General features: G+C 36.6%; 1 protein-coding gene across 4 annotated transcripts; it reads left to right on the top strand.

The window, feature by feature from the left end:
* Positions 1 to 1,348: 1,348 nt before the first annotated feature.
* LOC122019754 (calcium-binding protein 39-like) lies at positions 1,349 to 21,588 on the top strand. Of its 4 annotated transcripts, none has more exons than XM_042577266.1 (11): positions 1,349 to 1,883; positions 6,252 to 6,416; positions 6,489 to 6,607; positions 8,322 to 8,396; positions 17,634 to 17,727; positions 17,837 to 17,896; positions 18,044 to 18,109; positions 18,182 to 18,280; positions 20,393 to 20,437; positions 20,771 to 20,873; positions 21,159 to 21,588. In XM_042577266.1, the coding sequence occupies exons 1-11, from the start codon at positions 1,839 to 1,841 to the stop codon at positions 21,245 to 21,247; spliced, it is 960 nt and encodes a 319-aa protein (XP_042433200.1). In that variant the 5' UTR covers positions 1,349 to 1,838; the 3' UTR covers positions 21,248 to 21,588. The 4 variants fall into 4 exon arrangements, with proteins under 4 accessions (XP_042433200.1, XP_042433198.1, XP_042433197.1 ...); XM_042577263.1 differs by lacking the exon at positions 1,349 to 1,883 and adding an exon at positions 5,190 to 5,375; XM_042577265.1 differs by lacking the exon at positions 1,349 to 1,883 and adding an exon at positions 6,033 to 6,161.
* Positions 21,589 to 23,447: the final 1,859 nt, after the last annotated feature.

The following is a 23,447-nucleotide window of genomic DNA, read 5'->3' as shown; positions in this document are numbered from 1 at the left end:
CTCCACCCTCACAGACTAGTAGTGAGGAGGGTGGGGTGTTACAGTTCGAGGGACGAGAAGTCGGGGAGAAAGGCTGCTCGAGGAGAATGCCAGAAATTGGATTCGGGTGAGCCCTATTCCGGATGGCCGAGATCACCCAAGCGAGCAAAACCGGAGTAGAAGACTCGGACCGAGGCAAGCAGAACCGTAGCAGAGGGCTTGGACCGAAAAAGTCAACCATGTTGACTTTTGTGGGTCTGAGCGTCCGGAAGTCAACTCTTATCAAAATTGACGTGTACGTTGATCGACGCATCGGGGATAGAATTCTATCCCACTCTAGGTGCCCGGAACCCTTCCAAGCGCCCGGAATAGTGCTATAAATATAGCTCTGATTTCAGTAATTCAAACAACAACTTGTAATTCATTTTTTTCTGTTCTACTTTCATTTGTAAGCTGTTAACGTTGTAAGAGGCTACTCCGTCCGAAGGAGATCGTCATAAAGTGCGCTTCATTTTCTTTAGATTAGTAATCTTCTGATTGTAAACCAAGTAAGTCTCCTTGTGTTTCTGTCTCTGTAATTAGTCTCTTAGTTTTTTATTACAAGTGTTCTTTATTAAGCTATAAGTTGAGAAAGGGTTGAGTTTGTTTTTGCAGGGCAATTCACCCCTCCCCTCATGTCGACCACCAAGGGACCAACAGAATTCACCCCACCATTAGTCATAAGATAAATTCATACTATAATAAATTCTATTTAATAATTAAAAATGATAATTTTCGGTTGGGTGATAATGGGTACTTTTTGTATTATTTTGGTTCTTATACTTAGCATTTTATATCTTTTCGCATGCTTAATTTGGTGTTTATATTATATTTTGTGAGTAGGAATTAATTTTGAACTTAATTGTAAATTTTCTATAAATTGTGGAATTTAATTGCAAATTTTGATGTGATTTTGTAGGAAATCAAAAAAGCCATGGATTAGGGTCGAGCCGGATCGAATTTGACCTTATTTGGAGGTCAAATGAGGGAGATCAAGATGAAGCGATATGGACCGTTGAGTCTGATCCAGTGAGATCATGCTCCTTCACTCAGATTTAGTCATCCAGCCCTCCATCAAGATTTAAAGCGATCTAGACCGTTGATCTAGAAATCAAGGCATCCAAGGGTTCATTCAAAGCTTCAATTCAATTTGGATAAGAGAGGAACCCAATTTCAAAAACCCAACTCATTCCTAAAGCCTACACTTCTAAGCCTTATCCAAAACCCAATTTAAATCCTCTTATTGGATCCGGATCCGGATCTCACTCTTTTCCTTTACGCAAAACCTTTACCCGACCCATTAAGAAACTTCCCTTACCTCTTCACGCACGCACAGTAGCTCGAGCTCCATCTTCATCGCGCGACTTCTTCCCGCAAGGCTAGGGTTCGCGTCAACTTTCTCCCACACCTTCTTCTTCACCTTCCTTCCTTCTCTCCGGCCGGCGGCCTTCTTTTCTTCACTGCCGTCGGCCGGCCAGCACAGCCCACTCCTCTTCTAGATTCCAATCGGCGACGGCAGAAGCATCACTCAGCAGGACCGGCAGCAAGCTTCAGCATCAATTATCTCCACCTCGCCGGAGAGGGTTTCTCCGGCAAGACATCCACATTCCGGCAACCTTCTGGCAGCTTCTCAGTCTGGAGTTCAGACGACAGCAAGAAGGAGGCAGCACGGCAGTCCATCACAGTCCAGCAAATTCCATCCGAGGGGGTTCTTCGTTGGAAGATTGCATTCATCCCATTGTTGTCGAAGCAAGCAGCAACCAGCGGAGAGAGCTACTGTTCACTGGTTTTTGGGGGTTCCGAAGCCGGGTACTCGTGTGATGGCGAGGATAGTCATTGGCATTGAAGAAGTCGTGTGGATTATGGTTTGGATAATCAGAATTTTCTTGTTTAGTTAGTTTAATTTGGTTCATTGCTTATGTTTGCTTTTGTTGATGTTTTGTGGTTGAATGCTTGTATTGAATGTTATTTCCATGTTTGAATTGCACTTACTTTGCTTAATTAGATTTATGCACGCAACGTGTTCGATGAAATGTTTCAACCAATAGTTAGATTTATTTTGATGTATTTTAGTTTAGTTAATTCTTGCTTTGTCGTGTTCCTCAATTTCATCAAGTCCTAGCTTTGATTTAATGAATTAGGATAGATTAGTTTAGGCTTTCATTACATGCTTTAGGCTTCATTACATTCTTAGGTTAAGTATGGCTTAAAAGGTTAGATGGTACTATCCATATCACCAAGGTGTACCTTCATTTTTGGAAGCCCAAACTTAAAGAACTCCAAAGTTAAGCGTGCTTGGCTTAAAGAAATCTGAGGATGAGTGACCTCTTGGAAAGTTTTCCATGGTGCGTGCAAGTGAGGACAAAGCACGCTGAAAGGACCTCCGGTGGTTTGTGAAGCTAGTCGTCAACTCGATGGGCAATTCTGATGGTGTTCCCGATTCGGTCCGGATGGGGCCCGTCCTGGGCCGGGGCATTACAGATGGTATCAGAGCGACCTTGCGACCGTGAGTGCGCCTGTGGCAGGAGCACCGAGGGCACCACCTAGCAAGGGAGATTCTGGGATTTGTCTATGGTGCGATTCGTGGTTACACAACGAGGACGTTGTATCTTTAAGTGGGGGTGGTTGTAATACCCTGGTTCTGAGATTCTGGTTAAGTATGGCTTAAAAGGTTAGATTGTAATATTCATATCACCAAGGTGCACCTTCCTTTTCGAAAGCCCAAACTTAAGAACTCCAAAGTTAAGTGTGCTTGGCTTGGAGAAATCTGAGGATGGGTGACCTCCTGGGAAGTTTTCCAGGGTGTGTGCAAGTGAGGACAAAGCACGCTGAAAGGACCTCCGGTGGTCTGTGGAGCTAGTCATTAACCCGATGGGCAATTCTGGTGGTGTTCCCGGTTCGGTCCGAATGGGGCCCGCCCTGGGCCAGAGCGTTACAGAAACGGGCCAACATCAAATCTGATCCGATTATCTACAAGTGTTGGGTAACAAAAGTAAATTTGTATTTAATTTCTATAGAAAAGGAAAGTGTTGCGTATTACACTTGTCCTGATTTTTATTGTATTCAATCTTCTCTTCCAGCGGTCCTAGAAGAGGTTATTAGTGTAGGATTGAAAAGCGCTAGGGGGGGTGAATAGCGCTCGTGGCTAATTCGTTCGTTTTAAAAGAATCGATCAAAGATATGCAGCGGAATAGTAAATATCAAACACAAAGACCAAGATTTTACTTGCTTTCGATAGTAAACATCAAACCTCCATGGAGGCCGCTCTCCATCCAGTGTTCAAGGCGCCTTTCATCTCCTTGGAAGGCTCCTTCACGCCTTGTTGCACGAGGCTTTCGACCAAGGCATCCGAGGCGCCTCTAAGCTCCATGAGGGCGCATCGGGAACTGTTCATTTGAGTCTTAAGTCTTTTTCTCTCCCTGTAAGATGCATTAGTCCAAAATACAAAATATATCCTGAAAAATAGAGTTAACATAATAAAATATGAAATAATAAGTTATTTTGACCGTCTCCGGACTGTTCGGTTCTGACTTCGGATTTTCCTTTCGGAAATCCTAGGTTGAACCGATGCCTGCTGTTCCCTCATTGGGAAACGCATCCTCACCTACTCCTCTCAAGAAAGTTTACATGTTGTCAGACCGATCCTCCAGACCAACTGAACTTTTGCTCAACGTCCGACGCTTCTGGTCTTCATGCTGGACGCCCGCTCCACAACCTGTCCAGACTTCCACACGATCCGCGACCACCAGGATTTCAACCTAGAGTCCCCGACTCTGGGATTTTGCCCGAAGCGCTCGACTCGCCAAGACTTTCTGCCTAGGGTTACCACCCCCTAGGGTTTTCCACATGCCTAACCGCAGCTAGGACTTTTACCTAAGAACACTTAGGACTTTCCTGCAATCTCATTTAAACTTATCAGACAATAAATAACCTTAACTTTAAACCCTTTGTCATTATCAAAACTCAGGTTCAATCGTCTAATGCTTCTCGCACTAACAATTAGTGGATTACCCAATGATAGATCTGCGGGACTTAAGACTTGGAGTAGGAGTGACCGAAGGCTCTGAACAAAGTAAAACCGAACATGTGTTTTTCTTTTTCTTATTTTCTCATTACGCCGTTGGATTCGTACTTAGTTTTTAAAAAGAAAAAGAAAAATTTTTAAAACCACATTATTAACCCTCCCCCCTTACATACGTCTCGATCCAACACTTACATATTTAAAAATTTAATATTTTTCAAATAAGATGAATTTTAGAAAACCATTAGTGGTATTGCTTAGTGAGGATCATTGTCCGAAACCTTATAATAAACTTATAATAAATTTTATCGAATCTTTATAAGTTTAAAAATTTACTGTTCTCAATTTATGCTATCGAATGAGAACATCGATATATTAAAGAGGCCTACATGAGTATATTAATTTTGATTTGAAGTGATTCAAAATTTTCTAGGTTTATCATCCAGTTTTATCTAAAGTTCATCAATGAATTTATACCATTTGAAAATTTTAAAGTTTGATATTTTTTGAATCAAATAAGTTTGAAAATTTTATTGGGGTGTTGGTTAGTAAGTATCATTAAACTAAGTTTTATAATAAATTTATGGTAAATTTTATCGAGTCTTCATAAGTTTTAAAAATTACTTTGCTCAATTTATACTATCAAATTACTTTGCTCAATTTATACTATCGAATTCGATATTGATCGATGAATTTAGAAAATTTTAAATCAATTCAAACTAAAATCAATGCATTTTTGAAATCAATCCATTTTTGAAAGACTTTTTAATGTATTCCTGCATTCAGATTAATTCGATAACTAAATTGAGAATAATTCTAAAATAGGTAAAGTAAAAATATATAAAAAAAATTATAATTATTTCATTAAAAAAAAGAGAGATATTTTAAAAATATGATACTTAAGTATTATGAAAATTGAAAGTTAGGTATTTAAAATTAGAAATTTTACTTAACGCGCACTTCAGTAAAATGAAGATTTTCAAACAATAAAGTTAAAATACAATATTTTAAACCATAGAGTGCAAAAATGAAAAAGGAATAAAAAAGTAGGGATAAAATGATATTTTTCTCTTTCGTACACTTGCGCAATCCGAAACATCTTGCCACGTTTCATCCGTGTACTCGTCGACAAAGTTAAAGCAGGCACATCCGAAACCAATCGCATCATTCAACCGTCCGCTTTCCATTGTCCCTTGATTTGCTTTGGGGCGAAGCGACTGCAGCGTCCATGTCCTTCTTCTTCAAGTCGTCGCCGCGGCCTAAGTGGTCGCCGGCGGAGCTCGCCAGGGTCACCAAGGAGAGCTTCCTCGCCCTCGATACTTCCACCTCCGCCAAGGTCGGTCGCCCCCCCAATCTTTTCCGCCTTGTCCCTGAAAGATCAGCTTCTGATCCGTTCTTCTTCTGCGATCGATTGTTCGATCCCTAATTTGGGTAGGATGGATGGTGGATCTTTCGACAACACGGCTGCGCTCGTGATCTCTTGGGCTCGCATTTCGTTGATTGTCTTTCCATCGACTTTTTCATTGAATCCTCTGTTGTTTCCGAAATGGGTTTCTCCTTGATCATAATACATGTCGTTTAAGGATAGAAATTCACTCTGGACAGCTCAGGCTTCCTGATGTTGATCTCTAAATTGAATTATTTATAAAGCGATATGCACTCTATTCGTCCACTTTTAAGCTTTTGTAGATGGGTAGACACTAGCAAGATAAATCATGGATATGCTCATGTTTGATCTATGGAGAAGAATCCATTACTTGGGATATTTTTTTAATACCTGCTAATGTCGTTGCTTCATTAGAAAACTATTGACACAATGTTGGTACACATTTTCATGTTTCTTTCTTGATGTGAGCGTGACTTTTCTTCATATCACTAGTGTGTTACAACCTCTGTTGGTTAAACACCTTGAGGTTCAAAACATGAATACGAATAGGCTGCAGCATTAGTGCTCATGACACAGTACCCTGTCCTTGCCGCCTAACTTTATTTTTATGTAATAGTGCACAATCATTTATGTATCTAATGACGTGGCTTATCTGCATAGATTGTTTTCCAATGAATGGAGAACCGCCAAGAATGTGCTAATCAAGAGTTTCTAATGAATGAAGCACATTTAAGTGTAAATTTACAAATAGAATGATGCCATATCCGCTTAATCTAATGGAAAACAATTCATTTTCTAACTTCTTTTTGTACTTCTCCATTTTAGGCTCATGAAGAAGTTGAAAAGAATATCCAATCAATAAGGCAAATGCTTTCAGGGGATGGAGAACTTGAGCCAAATCAGGATCATGTTTCACAGTTGACACTTGAAATATGCAAAGAAGATGTTATTGCTTTATTCATTCATAAGTTGCCAACGCTAGTGTGGGATGTAAGTTAAACCTTCATGAGGTCAAGTTGTTTCGACTGATGATTTAAAAGCTAACTGATTATATCAAATCAGGCTAGAAAAGATTTGGTGTATTGTTGGTCCATTTTGTTGAGGCAGAATATTGATTCTCACTACTGCTGTGTAGAATATCTTGAGAGTCATTTGGAACTTTTGGATTTCCTCGTTGTCTGGTAAATTATCTATCTCTTGCACATCTCTAATGCATGCTTGGTTTGTCACTTTATCATCAACTGTCACTTTATCATCAACATATATACAAATATCTTTTATGTTGAAGAACACAAGGCCATCTAGTTGTAAAGCCATATGCTTGCAAGTTATGATGGAAGACCAAATTGGCATATATCCATCTAGGCAAATAGCTTTATGTGGTTACTGGTTACTTCCATGGTTCATCTTTCCCATAATAATTTGAATTTGCACATGTTGATTCCTAGGTCATACGACCTATATGTGCTATAGAAGGTCTATGACTATATATGCATTTCCTACAAAAAGTTTGATCTGTGTTTACGTATTAGTTATCACTTGTTTGCTTGTAATTGTAAATGTATTTTGATTAATTAATATACTTTTGTTACTTGCATATTTAGTCATTTTTAATGTACTTATCAATTTATTTATGTTAATTTTATTTTAATATTGATCACATATTGCACCCACGTATACCGCATGTATGCTATGTAGTGGTTGTAAAACTGCCTTTTAAAATCTTAGATGGTCATGTTTGTTATAAAAAGTTTAGATGGATCAAACCAACATTACTTCTTGAATGTGATTCAAATAGTATTGTATCAACAACAAGGTTAACCAAAGAAATACTATTCCATGGATCTAGGTAAGTATATTGGTAGAATGAGACCTTTTTTGTGTGTTGACTGGCATGGAATGAAATTTTAAACATTGCTTGCAGAGGCCCTTACAGCTTAGATAATGCCCCACTTATTTTGTCTTAAATAGATAAGTGTGAGTACCTCAATATGATTGATAATGCTAAGAACCCTATATTATTGAGAATGTGACTTGCTCAATGGATATGCACCACGTATGTCATTTCTCTTTCTCTATATAAAATAATTGTTCTAATATGAATACTTGTAATCAAAAGTTATATGTGGCATAAAAATCATAAAAAATACACTAGTAAACAAGAGATAATGCAATAATAATAATAATAAATGAAAATTATAGAAGTCTATCGAGTAAATCTAGCTTCAACTTAGGTATCTCTTCTGTTGGAATTTTAGGTTCAAATAATATCATGAGAATTTAATGACGAATAACAACACACAGCAGTCCCTTGATTGAGTCCTCAAGTTGGCAAATAATTCTCATCTTTCACTTAAACCTTATCATGGATTCCCTTGCTCTCGCCTTCCATCGCAATGTCATCTCGAGTAACAATGAAACCAAAGGTCGTATAGTGCCTCTTCTCCACTCTACACTGACTCAGCTGAGGTAAATAGACCCATAAGGACAAAACTAAAACACAAATTCTTGCCAGCTAAGAGCTACTGTGAACATGTAATCTTTCCATTTTACTGCTCTATATAGATGCACATGATTTTGGTGATCTTGCTCTAGGAATACACTTAAAGGCACTTACCATGTTCAAATAACTAAATCCTCTTAGATTTTATGTAGTTATTAATCTCCTGTTTACCCATTGACTTCTCTAGATAACTTGGCTTGTTTTCTTCATCTCTTTTGTTCTCAAATTAGTGTGCGATAAAACCTCAGTCATTACAACACCACTGACCTGTTTAGATGCGCACTAATTAAAGTTTTTTCTCTTATAGTGTATTTATGTTTCTCTTCTAGTTTAATTCTTTTTTGCATTTCTATTCAATTTTGGACCTTGATTTTAGATACTTTGTCTAACAGTTACAACAACAAAGAAATTGCACTGAATTGTGGTAGCATGCTGAGGGAGTGCATCAAATACCCAACTCTTGCCAAGTAAACATTTTGAAATCCATGCTTGTTTTAGTACTAACAATCAGTATATGATGAATTGTTTCTGTTGGCATATATTTGATTGAGTGTTGTTGCCTTTTGTTTTAGAGAATCCACACCAGCTTCCTTATCCAAAATATATAATTTAGTGTAAAAAAGTTACTTTATTAAATTTGGATATCTACTTTTCACTATACAATATATCAACTTCCCTATTATTTCTTTGTCCTCTATCATGTTTAGGGAATAGAATCCATTCCCTAAATTTAGAGAAGGACTGTTCATAAATGCTAAATTTAGGGAATAGATAGAGTAGCTGATGCAAAGATTTTTTTAATTATCCTATTTAAAATTTAGGATAAAATCTTTGGATAAGGTAACTGATGTGGATGCTTTAAAGCTTTAGATTACATTTTGGTATGAAATTTGTCGACATAATCATATTGGGATCCTGTGTTGTAGATTTGCTAAGGAAAATGAGTATATGCTGCTGGTTTTTACAATGATCAGATATTGTGTCATTTTTTTTGGTCCTGCTGTGTATTTATTTATCAACTGAGCTCAGTCTCAAACAACTCATCACATCTATACTTTGCAAAACTTACCTGTTAGAAATAGTGGGTAACTCTGACATGCTGGTTACTAATACATTGTTAGGCTTGGGGGTTATACACATGGGTTGCAATCTTGTTACTGATCTTTAAAACAACTCTAGTTTCACCTTGGAATCACAGCTAACTCCCTTTTGTTTGGCCATGTTGCCCCCTTCCTTAGCACCATCTCCATTTGCATCTTCTACTCTTCATCACCAGTAAGTACCCTGGCTCCTACCCTTGCTCATACAAGTAAGCACCTTGCTCCCATAACTATTAGACGACCGGCCTGATAATAGATCCTTCCTCATATCTAGCGGATCCTCATGATGCTCATCTTTTACTGTTGTGCTTGTACGATATGTGTTCCTCTCCTCATGATCCTTACCATCTTTACTTGTCATAAATGTCTATTCTTTTTTTTCCCCTTCCTTTCTCTTCACTATCTTCTATGATTAGGATATGTATATCTCTTAATTGTAATCCTGATTGTACTCTCTATTCCTCTTCTCTTTAATCTTAATGTTTGTTAAACCCTTGGACAGCTCGGTGCACGAAGCTCCCGCTATGCGGGGTCCCGGGGAAGGATCCATTGTACGCAGCCTTACCTTGCTTTTTGCAAGAGGCTGCTTCCAGATAGGCAACCCTTGATTGAATTAATTTGTTTTCATGCTAGAGGGTTAACAATAAATGCTATTTATTTAATAAAAAATTATGAAGTATATGATTTTTTCTGACAAAAAATTTCAGGCAATTATTGTGGTGGATTTTCCAGATAGCCAACCCTGGATTTTTTTTTTTTTTTTATCATCAAGGTTTATGCTGTCTACTAATATTATAGTTTTTTGGAGTGTGACAATAGTTTATTTCAGCTCTGAATCTTTGACCTTCTTAAGTTAGTAGGATAAACCTCCTTTGTGTATGCTGTTTGCATGCACTAAGTTGATGAGTTTACATAGATTAAAGTCAAAGTTTGAATCGTGGAGAAAATATTTAGAAGCTATTAAAGCAATAGGTGAAGTAAAATTAAAGTTATATGTACTTTTATAGTTTTCAAACTTGACCATTTTTTATTTGGACCAGTATTGACAAATTTTGATACAATATTTTCCTAGGAATCAGGCATCAAGTAGAATGTGGTAAGAATAAATCAAGAGAATCTTGGAACGATCCTAATTTAAACAGATCTTTGAATAGTCGTCTGATTTTTAGAATAATTGTTCGATTATAGTTGTTTTGTTCAAAACTAAAGCCCACTTGTCTTGGTTTCCGCTTCAGATATGTTAGGACACATCTCTAGGATAAAGTTATAAAGGAGGGCTGCTGTAAAGCACAGGAACAACTTAACACAGTTTTATCTCAATTTAGTAACCAAGGTTATATGAGAAAGGAGCTAGAATTATTTCTATATATACCGTTCAAGAATATGATTGCATGTGAATCATATAATTAATTTTTAATATACATGGATGATGATGAACTCCGCCCGTGACGACCTAGTCATGGTCGGTCCCAAGTTCGGATAAAGGAGGAGGGTTGCGTTAGGTTACTGGCCAGCGTTAAAACTATGACAAATATTTAATGAATGGATTTATTAAACTATTGTGCTAATGCTAGGTTGTTCCCAGAAGGAACGCGTTGTAGGGTCCAACTGTAATGTCTCAGCAAGGACCGTTACATCTCCAGAACTTATGTGTAGTGCTAAATATGCAAGAGTTCGCGTTCGACTGTAACGTATCGGCAAAGACCGTTACATCTCCATGAGAACTTGGGTGTAGTGTTAAATAGGCAAGAGTTCTCACACCATATGTTGGATAAGAACAAATATGATAGGAAATCAATGGAAGTAGTAATATTATGATTAGGAGAAGAATTAGTATTTTATATGTACAAGAGATAAAATGGATAGGCGAGAAATGGAGTGAGCATTGTTATAGATAGTTCGTTAAAAGATGAAGTTATAGGAGTAAGAAAAGGGGATAGAATTATAGTCCTTTAGCACCGCAAGCAGGATTAGCTGAAGCTACCAAATCAAGGTTTTGGAATGACTTAGATGAAATATTACAAAACATTCCACCAAATGAAATGATTTTAATAGGAAGTGATCTAAATGAGCATGTCGAAGTAAAAAATGAGGAATATGAGAGGATACATGGTGTTATGGGTTTGGAACAAGTAATGAGGAAGAAAAAACTATACTAGATTTTGTGATAGCATATGACCTTATATTAGCTAATACGTTTTTTAAGAAAAAAGAACACCTAGTCACGTTCAAAGGTGGGAATAATAAATCGGAAATTGACTTTCTTATGATTAAGAATGATAGAAAGATTTGTAAAGATTACAAGATCATCCCTCGAGAAAGCTTAACTACCCAACATAGGTTAGTAGTGCTGGATATATGCCTCAAACATAATATTAATAGAAAGAAAATATATACGACTCCTAGAATTACATAGTGAAAGTTAAAGGTGTTGGGGTTGCAAGGTTGCAAACATAGTCCCATATTGAAAACACATGGAAAAGATCATGAGTTTATAAGAGAAAGATATCTCCATTGGTATGAGGCCTTTTGGAGAGAGCCCAAGAGCAAAGCCATGAGGGTTTAGGCCCAAAGTGGACAATATCATGCTATTGTGGAGAAATCTAAATTCTTTTCGATCCTACAATTGGTATCAGAGCCTGGACTGCCAGAAGGTTTAACCGCCGACTGTGGACAATTGATTCTTTGAGGGGGGGATTGTTGGGGTTGCAAGGTTGCAAACATAGTCCCATATTGAAAACACATGGAAAAGATCATGGGTTTATAAGAGAAAGATATCTCCATTGGTATGAGGCCTTTTGGGTAGAGCCCAAGACCAAAACCATGAGGGCTTAGGCCCAAAGTGGACAATATCATACCATTGTGGAGATATCTATATTCTTTTCGATCCTACAAAAGGATGGGAAGCAAAATATATTCAAGGAGATGGTAGGAGTACAAGACAAGGTTTAAATTCTCGACCCGTGCCAAGGTTTCGGTCTCAGACCGGAACAATACGATTTCGGTATCGTATCTTGCCGTGCCGATACTGTTTCGGTATTTTTTAATTTATATATAGTAATTATTAGATAAATATGGTTATTGTGTATAATTTAAAAATAAGTTGTATATTGATTTTATATAAATTCTCAATTATTGAACAACTTAATATTGTTAGAAAAAATAATTATATATATATATATAAAATTGATCTATCAATAACTTGAATTAAAATTAATACATCATAATATGTTATCTTACTAATACCAAAAGAAGTGACGTGAATTAGATAGAAGCATTGGTTTTTTCAATATTCTGTTTAGGTCAACTTCATAGCTCTCCAACGCCCAGATTAACATGACATGTAATATTGATAGTGATTTTTCCACATGTACATCAATGTGTCTTGATTTGTCACTGAATGTTGGATTTGAACTGACACCACTAAAATCGGAACGGATACAATCACAGGAAGGATAAGGATAAGCATACGTCTCCGAGCTCTGGTATGATGGATCACTATATGATGCATCAGAGTTATAATAAGAAGGTTGCGAGTATGATGAACTTCGACCAGAATCAATCTCAGTTAAACTCTCCCACATATCTTGATAATTATGAGCTTTCTTTTGTTTGTCACCCTTATATCGACGTTGATATTGAATAGCACTACTTCTAGCTCTATGATTATAATCTTGAGTTGCATGTGTGTAATCTATCTCACATGTCCATGACTTCGGTGCTAGAGTAGGGGGAACATAATTTTTACCACTAGATGCATCACCACTGTCATCACTTCCATAAGTACTTGCATTGCTATCAACATCACTATCCTCATTTTGAACTTCTCGTTGGACTATAGTGCTATAAGGTAATGATGTTTCATCACTGTCATTATATTCTTGCTCATCAAGAATCAAGTGAATTTTCTTTAATTTTCAATTGACCCCTTCTGTAAAAGTAGGAGGTTGGCCTTTTTCTTTCTTTTTAGTAAAAATTGCAGGAGCTTTGCCTTTGCCTTTACCTATGGACTTTGGTTGGGTTTGGGGTTGGGATGTTTGAGAATGTTTTGACCAAGATCTAGAAAATCGAAATTCTTGATCAAAAGCTTCATTATCATCTTCTTCCTCACAGATATCTCCTTTAACTTATATTTTTTCAATCTGTTGAGTAAGAATTTGAGATGGTTGTGGTGGGTCTCCTGCTTCATCAAGTAACCTCAACAGTGTTCCACCAATCTATCATTAGATCATTCTCAGTTTGGACAAATCCAATATCAAATGAGTCTACATCTCCAGACTCTTGTTCTTTATTCTCTTCTGTTATTGCTTTTAGTTGAAGACGCATATTATAATGAACGTAGATCATCTTCTCCAAGCGACGATAAGAAAGATGATTTCGTACTTTTGTATGAATGAGGGAGAAAGTTGACCAATTTCTTTCACAACCACTTGAAGACGTTGTCTGTGAGAGAATTCGTAGTGTAATCTTTTTCAAATCTGGAGTTGATCCTCCATATTGTAACCACCACTCAACTATAAAATAAATAAGAACAAAATTAAAATAGTATTTATATTTGTTGACAATAATTGTAATAATTTTTACTATATTTACCTGCATCCATTTTATATCTGCATGACACTGCAATAGGGTCGCTAAAAGAACCATATGCCTCTCGAAATAATCGACTTTCATTAATAGTCTCAGCAATTGATTCTCTATTTGTATGCAATCTTGATATTACATGTCTGAGAGTCACTAATAAATCATCATCTGTGTCAAGATTATAACGGTATTGATATACCGGATTGAGATAATAACCTATAATAATTAAACATATAGAATTATTAATAACAATATTAAAAATTCTTTATCATTAAAAAATACATACCGCCCAAATGAATATATTTTTCCATTTGATTGTCTCATCTTATAGTGATTATATCAATGTAATGTTGATACTTAGTTGGTGATTATAGACGCCTCTTAATTTCCTCTTTTGCTTTAAGAATTAGGCTATAAACATTGTCCATTTGTGGCTTCTTGTCCATATCGACTTTACGTAGAACAATCTGATAGATATAATAATTTTTTGCATCTCCTTACCTTTGGCCATGCTAGAATATCAAGAGGCTTCCCAATCTTCAGAAGGGAACATGACCTTCAATCCAACTTTTTTCTAATTCAATGATTTTAACAAGAGCAAGTGAGTGGTAAATGTAGTCACTCTTGGTCGTAGAATCTCATTATCAATAAATTTCCACATTAATCTATGAACCCAATGATGATTATATAGGAGTTTTGTTAAAGATTGACCTTTTTTCACTACCTTGTTCACTATATCGAGTTTACCGATATCTGCCATCATCAAATCGATACAGTGTATTGCGTATAGTGTCCAAAATAATGTGTGATACTTTTACTTTAATAACTCTCCAGCCCTCTTAAAGTTGACACCATTATTTGTAATCACCTGTAATATATATTCTGCACCTATCTCTTGAACTGCACTATCCATTAAACGATATATGTAGGGTGCATCATGATAGTCTGTAGTTGCATCAATAAATTTATGAAATATCACCTTTCTATTGCAGTATGGTAGAAAGTTAATAATGCTCATCCGTGTAGGTCCCGTCCAACCATCACACATCAACGTAATCTCATATAAGCTCCATTGTTTTTTGCATGATAGGATCCAAGTCTTTATCTCCTCCACTTGTTAATCTAAATATGGACCGGCAATTTCATATGCAGTTGGAGGTTGAATACCATGACCAAATTTTTGGATGTTGGATACCATGCTACGATAATATGTGTTGTTTGCTGCATTAGGGGAAATATGATTGAAATGAAAAAATTTAGCAATACTTTTACCGATTGATTTCTTCTTCTCTTTTGAATATGCATCATCAATCCTAGTCTACTTGCTAGCTTGGTCTGAGAAAGCTAGTGGATCAATATCAGCAACATCAACTGCACGTCTTCGTCCCATAGAAAGAAAAAAAACGACCAATACCACCTTATGTTGAAAGAATATGAACACTTGCACTCCTTCTTGATGTTGCTACAGTAGTTGAGCCACTTCTGGCACCATAGATTGGTTCTTTTATGCCACATATTTTGCTCAATCATATTGAGTTCGAGAGGCAGTGAGAGCTGCTAAAAAATCTTCGTCATTTGGAACTTTATCGCAACCTTCAAATTCATCATAGATTGGTTCTTTAAAGCTTCGGCTATCAACAAGTTCACGTTGTCATTGTTGTTTATACTTTAATGCTTTTTTGCCATCAAGTTCCTCTTTCATTGCACAATAAACTTTTTTAGAAACTTTTGACAATTAGAAACATCCGGATATCCACCAGCAAGATGTTGTTTTAGACGTGAGACTCTACCATTGCGCCCAATCATATCGCAATGCAAACATTGTCAATGAAATCGATTTTCTAATCAACGTGCATGTCTTCAAGCTGGATCATAAGATTGTTGTTTTGGTACCATTACCTATATATTATAAAAAATTAAGAATAATATAATAATACACATTTTCAAGTAATGGTCACCATTTTATAACGTCAAAAAAGTATCTACCATTGGAATTGTATATATAATAATTATATAAATTAAATATTTATTCATTTAATTAATATATATTTTAAATAGTAAAAACAATCAAAATAAAAAAATATTAAAAATATAAATATAATTTATTAAAAAACTAGAATTTTTTAGAATTTAAATAAGAAAAAAATAATAAAAAATATGAAAATATTAATCCGAATTATTATAATTATTTAATAAATTTTTTAATATAAGTAAACTAATTACTGTATTGGGGAAGAAAAAAATTGCTTGAGTTTTTAGGGCTTCCGCACGTTGCAGGCGTCGGGGAGGCTTCCGTTGGGGTCGAAAGGCGTCGAGAAAGCTTCCAGCGGGCCTAGAAGGCGTTGGGGAGGCTTCCAACGCTGAGGGAGGTGCTTCGTGACCCTTCTAGCATTGCGGGAGGTGCCCTGCCTCACGACGCAGGAGCTTCCAGCGGCTCCCAAGGCAACGCGGGAGGCCTCCGACGGCATCCGAAGCCACCCGCAACACCTCTGGCGCCGCCTAGGAGCTGTTTGTGTGCCCGTGTATGAGGCATGGTCGGAGGCGTCCCGGCCGTTTGCGAACAAGGAAAATAATACCTTTCCGGAGCTACTCACTGCCGCCTCGCTGCTACTCGTCGCTGTTCGCCTCACCTCGTAGTCACTCGCCGCTGCTCGCCTCGCCATCGCTCACCGATGCTCGCCTCGCAGTCGCTCGTCGTTGATCAGTGCCTGCCTCCCGTTCTATCCTTTATACAAATGATTGCAGCGACAGGAGGAATCAAATGGAAAGGAATTGAATCGATTCCTTCTGTCGTACTTGTCGTCATGGATGCGCATGCGTGACGGCGAAGTCATCGCACTATAGGTGTCGATTTCGGTCCACCAACGGAACGGTAAATACCGTGCGTGCGGGTGGCACAGCTATTGTGGCAGTAACAAGTAATCTAGTGTTTCATGAATGCACTAAGCACATTAAAGTTAATTGTCACGTCAACCAAGATTCCATTATGTTCAATAAGATTTGCATGCCATACTTTTCTTTGAATGTAAAAGATCTTAATTTTACCTAGCAATTTAATGGAAGTCAGTTTATGGTTTTGTGCGACCAACTAGCATGATATATGTATCTATGGCCAGCTTGAGGGAGATGGTTAGAATAACAGAATTAGTCTACATATGCTGTTTATGAATAAATTATTAGAATTGGGGATTATCTATACACTGGTTGTAATCTGATTGTCGATCAATACAGCATAATAGTTTGAATATCATCCTATTATATAAATCTAATAAGATAAACTATACTAAGTTAGAAGTGTTTGTTATGGATCTTTATTATATGCGTGTAAATTTTTCTGCTGAATCTTTTGTTCATAAGGCAGTAGTGTATTTCCTAGGAATATTAAAAAATGCATTGTGCCATTTGTATAACCTTTGACATAATATGAGAGAAATTATTTTGATCAATTTCTTGAGGTTCATAATTTAAACAAATCTAGAATTAGGTTAATTAGACCACCTGTTCAGGGCTTAAGATCACAGCTTTTCTATTGTTTAAGCCTTTTGGAATAATCAAAATTAATGACATTGTTTGAGTCTACTTATCCTATCACTATTCTTCATATTATGCTTTCCTCTGTTTTCTATAAAGCATCTAATGCCTAAATTCGTCCCCATCTAATAATTCTGTTCAGGCACTAATCTTATTGTTGTTTTTGTGTAGGGTCCTATAAACTCATACAAGTCCACCATGATAAGAAGTCTTCCATTAATTCAATTTTATTTCCTATTACCAATTTAACAATTCATAGCCTTGCTGTTTTAGCTCCTATTCCTTAAAACAATCCTGACTAATCCTGTTCGTTACCTTCTTTACTAACCGTGTAGCTATTATTATTATAGAAATCAACTTCATGTTTAAGGAGCACTGGATAAAAAACAAAAAAGTAAATGTAAAGAATGTTTTACCATGAAGTTTTTTTTTATTATGAACATCAATTTTTGATTTTGAATACATTGTGATTTTGTAGTGATCTTTCAGATGCATTCTGGAATCAAATAGCTTTGAGTTATTTTTCAAATATGTGGAACTGCCTACCTTTGACATTGCTTCTGATGCTCTTGCTACTTTCAAGGTTAGTTTTAAAAACTTCAGGTTTTATCATATATATATGCCATTATGTTTATATTCCACAACTTCTTCATGAATTGCCTTGCACTTACCTCTGGATGAATTTGTGGCAGGACTTGCTTACCAAAAACGAAACAACAGTCTCTCAGTTTCTTATTTCCCATTACGATCAGGTTAGTGTTCTCCATGGGCTACTCCTGTCAATGATAGTTCCTGTAAATTCAGCATATTATGATAGTTTTCTTGGAAAACTGATCTGCTTGTTAGATAACATGTCTCTGGTGCGAATGATATCATTTCATCAAATTGTGTTGTTACAGTTCTTTGAGCTTTATGAGAAGCTATTGACATCCCCCAACTATGTTACCAGAAGGCAATCCTTGAAGGTTTGTTATTTTTATTTCCTTTGTCTAGATTGAATCTTTAGTCTTTAATATGCTTCATTTATTTATTTTTAGATTCTCTCGGATTTCCTTTTGGAAGTCCAAAATTCACAAACAATGAAGCGCTATATTCAAGAAGTACGATACTTGAAGATCATGATGGCACTGTTGAAGGTAAATGTTTGTTTTTAGCTTGATATATAGTCATTTTGTTTGGACCTTCATATTTTAGTGGTATCCATGTTTATCATGGGATCTATGATTTTTAATATTTAACTAGATGGAATAGATGTATGATAGTCATCATGTAAATTTAGAAGAGTTTGTTCTTGTATTTTGAGTAAGTCTTACAATGCATCATTCTATATTTCTATAGTCTTATAGATTGTTTTTTAAAAAAAAAAAATGTTCCCAGCCCAAACATCCCAACCTTAATTCCTTTCAAAATTCCAAACAAGATCAGACAAACCTTGAGTTTAGTTAAGAAATAGAGAGAGGGCCAGAGGAACTCTTTTCAGGTTGTAGCTTGATGTTACTTGGAAATGTTTGGTTCAATCAGTTCAAAAATAAACCGGCTTCACAAGCCAACTGGATCCGTTCCCAGATACTCTCTGGGCAGTTGATTTGAGAACCAACACAACCTAGACTAACTTTCCTTTTCAGAAGTTGATGTGTATATATTAACTAAACAACTGCAAGAGCAATCAGCAGAATTTGAAAGGTCAGTTATAATTGTAGTATGCTCCTTAGACTGTTTATTTGAGAGGATGAAGAGGGGATACAAAGGAAGGCCTGCTAAGGTGAAGCTGTCACCTTAGTGACCCCTCCAAGGCTGCCCCACACACTTTAGAAGGGGGTAAATTAAGCCCTTTACAAAGGCAGGCCGGCTAAGGAAAGTGGGGAGGGGAGGGAGAGAGAGAGAGAGAGAGATGATCCCTTGTTTTGTTACTTGAATACGAGGAAATAATGGGAAAAGAGGAAGAAAAACTTCTGACTTGTGATGTTTTTCTTTGTCAAGTCACCTTCTCTCTCATCCTCTACTATTTATGGATGGGTCAAATTTTAGAGGAAATACTGGAGGCTCCCCATCTGCTTTCTTCTGAGTTCTTTGTCAGTCTCCATCAAAGTAAACAACTCTTCCATCCATTAAACATATCCTTAAATAACCTTTTTTGTGTTCAATAAATTTCTTTACCATCAAATCAGTACTCCTTGGACCAGGTGAAAATCAATTCTTCCAAATTCAGCACTTAAATCTTGAGTTTTTGTAAATATTATTAGTTTGAGGGATCGACTTTCCAGGTATATCTCCTGTGATTCTGTGCATTGAGAACCCTTTTTAATTTTATATTGCACAAACAGATGGCCAAAAACTAGCAGGAACAGAGAAATAAATGTCTACTTGACTCCTGTAAAAGTAGCCTTGCGAGTAGCAAAATCAGGTTATACATCTGTCATCAAATGGATTCATGCACATCCTAGTAAATTCAATTTGTTGACCAAGAACCATAGTTCTCTGCATGATTTCTAGCCATTTTGCTGATTGGTCATCTAGTACTTTTTGGGATAATTTTAATGTATGTATCTATTTTCTGCGGAGTTCCATCCTGCCCATAATAATTTGCTAAATTTTTTTCTACTATTATTGAAAGAATGAGAATATGCTACAAATCAAAGTTCACGTGGTTTATAATTTGACACTGCCTGTGTACTTGAGAATGTGCACGGTCTGATCTAGATTGCTTGATTTGAGAATTATCTGTTGAGTGACACTCTGGCACCAAAGAAAAAGAAATTTTCTTTCGTTCACCTCTTCTTCTTGTTTACTAATTTCCTTTTATCATTATCATCATCATCCCAACAATAGCAATGAAAAGGAGTGGGGAAGAAAAGAAAAGGAAGAGGATGTGGAAGGAGAAAACAAAGGAGGATGAGATGTGAAGAAGCCAGCAGCAGGGGTAAAATGTAGAAGTTTGAAATGCTTGATTTTTTTTTTAAAAAAAAACTTTCTTCCCTCTTTTGAAAAAAAATGAAATTGTTAGAAACATAACTCATTTGGTCTCCCCATTTTTTTCTATCCTCTCAATTTTCTTTCCAAGTAAGCATTAATTTTTCTTTCCACTTATCTCTCTAAGTAAATCAGGCCTCATTGAAGAGACTATTTGTGCCATTTAATATATATATTTCTGTATACAATACTTTTTTGAAATTGATTTCTGAGGATGGAATATGTCCATAACTGACGTGTATCTATATTTTCTGTTTGTTTGCACATTCCATATTCAGGACTCAAGCAAAAATATCCAGATATCTGCCTTTCACATATTCAAGGTAGATTGTTGCTCAGTACTTAATATGTTCGCTAACCATTTTGAGGACCTGTGAATTGTACTCGATTGAGGAATCATAAACTACATATTTCACTTTTCTTGTTGGTTTGAACATTTCTGTCCCTTTAGGCTTCATATGGTCCTCAACTTCTTGTTAAAAGTACAGATTGAAGTCCTACTTTCGGAACAGTTTTCTATCCTTTCATGAGCGTTACTTACCTGACCAAAAGAATACAATCTGATTTAATAATATGATCTGTTTTTTTTGTAACATCATTTGTCACTGAGCTACGTTTCCTACTGATGATTGTTCTTTTCTTTGGCTTAAAATTAGGTATTCGTTGCTAATCCTAATAAGCCACGACCGATTATTGATTTCTTGGTAGAAAATCGTGAAGAGCTGTTGATTGCACTGCAAAAACTTCCTGCGAGCAAAGGTAGATCATTTTTTTTGACAAGATACCAACGACTATTTGTTCAAGCACAAAAAATTCAAAATTGAACTACATCGCTGTTTAGTCGGACCACTTGCCTCACAGTCATACTAGTAACGAACTACAAAGAAATAGATCATTGACTAATATTCTTGGAACTTAGTGGGAAAAGAAAAAGAAATGAATAGGGAATTGTCGTCTTCTATTTTTTAAGAAAGAAAAAAAAGCTAGTTACTCCTTTTTATTTCTCAAAAATAAACTATGCTCACAGTGCTTGTGTCAATGTAGGTGAAGAGGATGATCAAGTTGAAGAGGAGAAAGGTTTAATCATCGAGGAAATTGAGGCAATCTCATCCTTGTCAAAGGCCAATAAATAGGTCTGGCGCCCGTCTTAGCAATACAACCCATCCCGTTGCATTTCTTTTTAGTTTGTCAAGTTCGGTTGATATTTCTCGTGTCCATAAAGGTATTCGTGTTTCACAAAACCTGGTTTGCGATCATCATCCATGGAAATGTTGTATTGTGGGCGATCAGTATAACTCGGTATGATATTTTTTGGGGGAATGCTCATGTTTAGTTTTTGTTGTTAGCAAATATCATAATCCTAAAACCTACAATAGATATAAATGTGTTGTGCTTTGGTAATGCAGACGATATTTCTTGTTTGAGGGTGCCAACTAGTTTAGTTGGCAAGTGTTAATAAAAATTGTTGCCAAAATCATGGACTTAGAATTCACCCTTATCTTATTTGCTGCTGCTAGATGTGACACTGCTCACCATTTAGAAACATTATCACAAAATCGAATGCGATTGATTTTCTATCGCATTGCTTTTTGAATGAAATCTATGGCCTCGTGGTATGTATATAAAGACCAGATCTCCTGGTCCATAAAATGTGGACCAGGGATGGATCACATGAAATTATGATCGGATCATGATTGTGATCTAGTCATAATTGATTACGATATTTTCTTGAATTCATCGCTCCTCTCCAAGTTATAGTTTAGGTCGGGGCGGGTGGTTGAAGGCAGCTTAGAGGATATCGGTGGTGGGCAAGTGGTCAGATTGTTGGGCCCTAAACGAGGGGCGGCTTTCGGCCATCTGTCCTGATCCAAATTATAACTTGGGAGGGACGGTGAACTCAAAAAGAGATCACTATCAATTTACGGTCGAATTGTGACCATAATTCGACTATAATTCTATGTGGTCTATCCTTTGATCTATAAAAATATGGATCAGAGGATTTGAACCCATGTATACACGCAGTCCATGAGAACATATTGTGTCAGATCTCCTGATCCTTTTTTTATAGGCCAGGGGATGGACCACTCATAATTACAATCGGATCGTGATCGCGATCCGACTGTAATTAGTTGTGATCCCTTCCTGGGTTCACCATCCTCTTCATGTTATAGTTTGGTTTGGAGAGAGCGGTTAGAGGCCATCCGGAGGCCACCCCCCGCTCGCCTCCTAGCAACCTGACTACTTGTCCACCATTGATGACCTCTGGGCTGCCTCCGCCCGCCATCTCCGAATCAAACTATAGCATGGAAGGAACGGTGAACCAGGAAGGAATCGCAACCAATTACGACCACGATCTGATCACAATTATAAGTGGTCCATCCCCTGATAAAATAAGGGACCAGGAGATTTGCTCTCGTCTTTCCCATCATCGTGCGTCATCAAATGATTCATCACATTAATGCTCCATACAAATTTATTTCGTTAGTATAATATCCGAGAAGCAGGAGTAAATTATTTTATTTAATAAAATAAAAATAATTTTAAATATCAAAAATTAAAAAAAATGATAAATTATTATGAATTTATTTTAAAATCAATAATAGGTTATACATACCTTATTGTTTAAATTCAAAATTCATTTACTATTAAAATTATACCATTAAAAGTTCTTCCGCCAAAAATCATGTCTTTAACATGTTAGTATTGATCAATTATGAATCCATTTTTTTCAATTGTTATTAGAATATATATATATATATATATATATATATATATAAGGAATATATAATGTGACAGTCAATATAAGGAATAACTTGTCAGTCATAATCATGATTGTGGTCAATATAAACTTTGCTCGGTCGACCAACTATCGCACCTTATATGGCAGTTCAAAGGAGTCAGATGATGTCAAGAAGTCAATGTAGATGATGTGGCAATCAATATAAGGAATAATGTGACAGTCATAATCATGATTGTAGTCAATGTAAACTTCGCTCGGCCGACCAGCTATTGTACCTCTTGATTGAGGTTGTCAAGGTCACGATTGATATAAGCCCTGGTTCTACCTGATCGGTAGTTGTATTGTTCGATCGAGTGTTCCTCAAGTCGCCCGGGATAACCCTGTTCTAACTGATCGGTCGACTCGTTCGCGCATTCGTCAAGTCGATCAGTTCGCTCGGCTATGGACAAGACGCTCACATGTGCCCTAGAGGATATCCTTGAGGTATCAGTATGATTAATTGTTGGAGCAATCCCAATGGTCCATGTGACCATGTGTTTTGGTGTTTGGGCAAAGGGTTTAAGTTAGGTTTACCCTTTTTATTTGATATGTGT

This window comes from Zingiber officinale, chromosome 9A, assembly GCF_018446385.1.
Source record: "Zingiber officinale cultivar Zhangliang chromosome 9A, Zo_v1.1, whole genome shotgun sequence".
Taxonomy (NCBI): Eukaryota; Viridiplantae; Streptophyta; class Magnoliopsida; order Zingiberales; family Zingiberaceae; genus Zingiber; species Zingiber officinale.
This window is presented reverse-complemented; position numbering and strand designations above follow the sequence as displayed.

Coding starts and splice junctions, on each gene's coding strand:
- LOC122019754 (XM_042577263.1), top strand. CDS start 5,268: ATGTCCTTCTTCTTCAAGTCGTCGCCGCGGCCTAAGTGGTCGCCGGCG. Junction 17,728..17,836: donor ATGCTCTTGCTACTTTCAAG/GTTAGTTTTAAA, acceptor AATTTGTGGCAG/GACTTGCTTACCAAAAACGA. Junction 20,438..20,770: donor CTGCCTTTCACATATTCAAG/GTAGATTGTTGC, acceptor GCTTAAAATTAG/GTATTCGTTGCTAATCCTAA.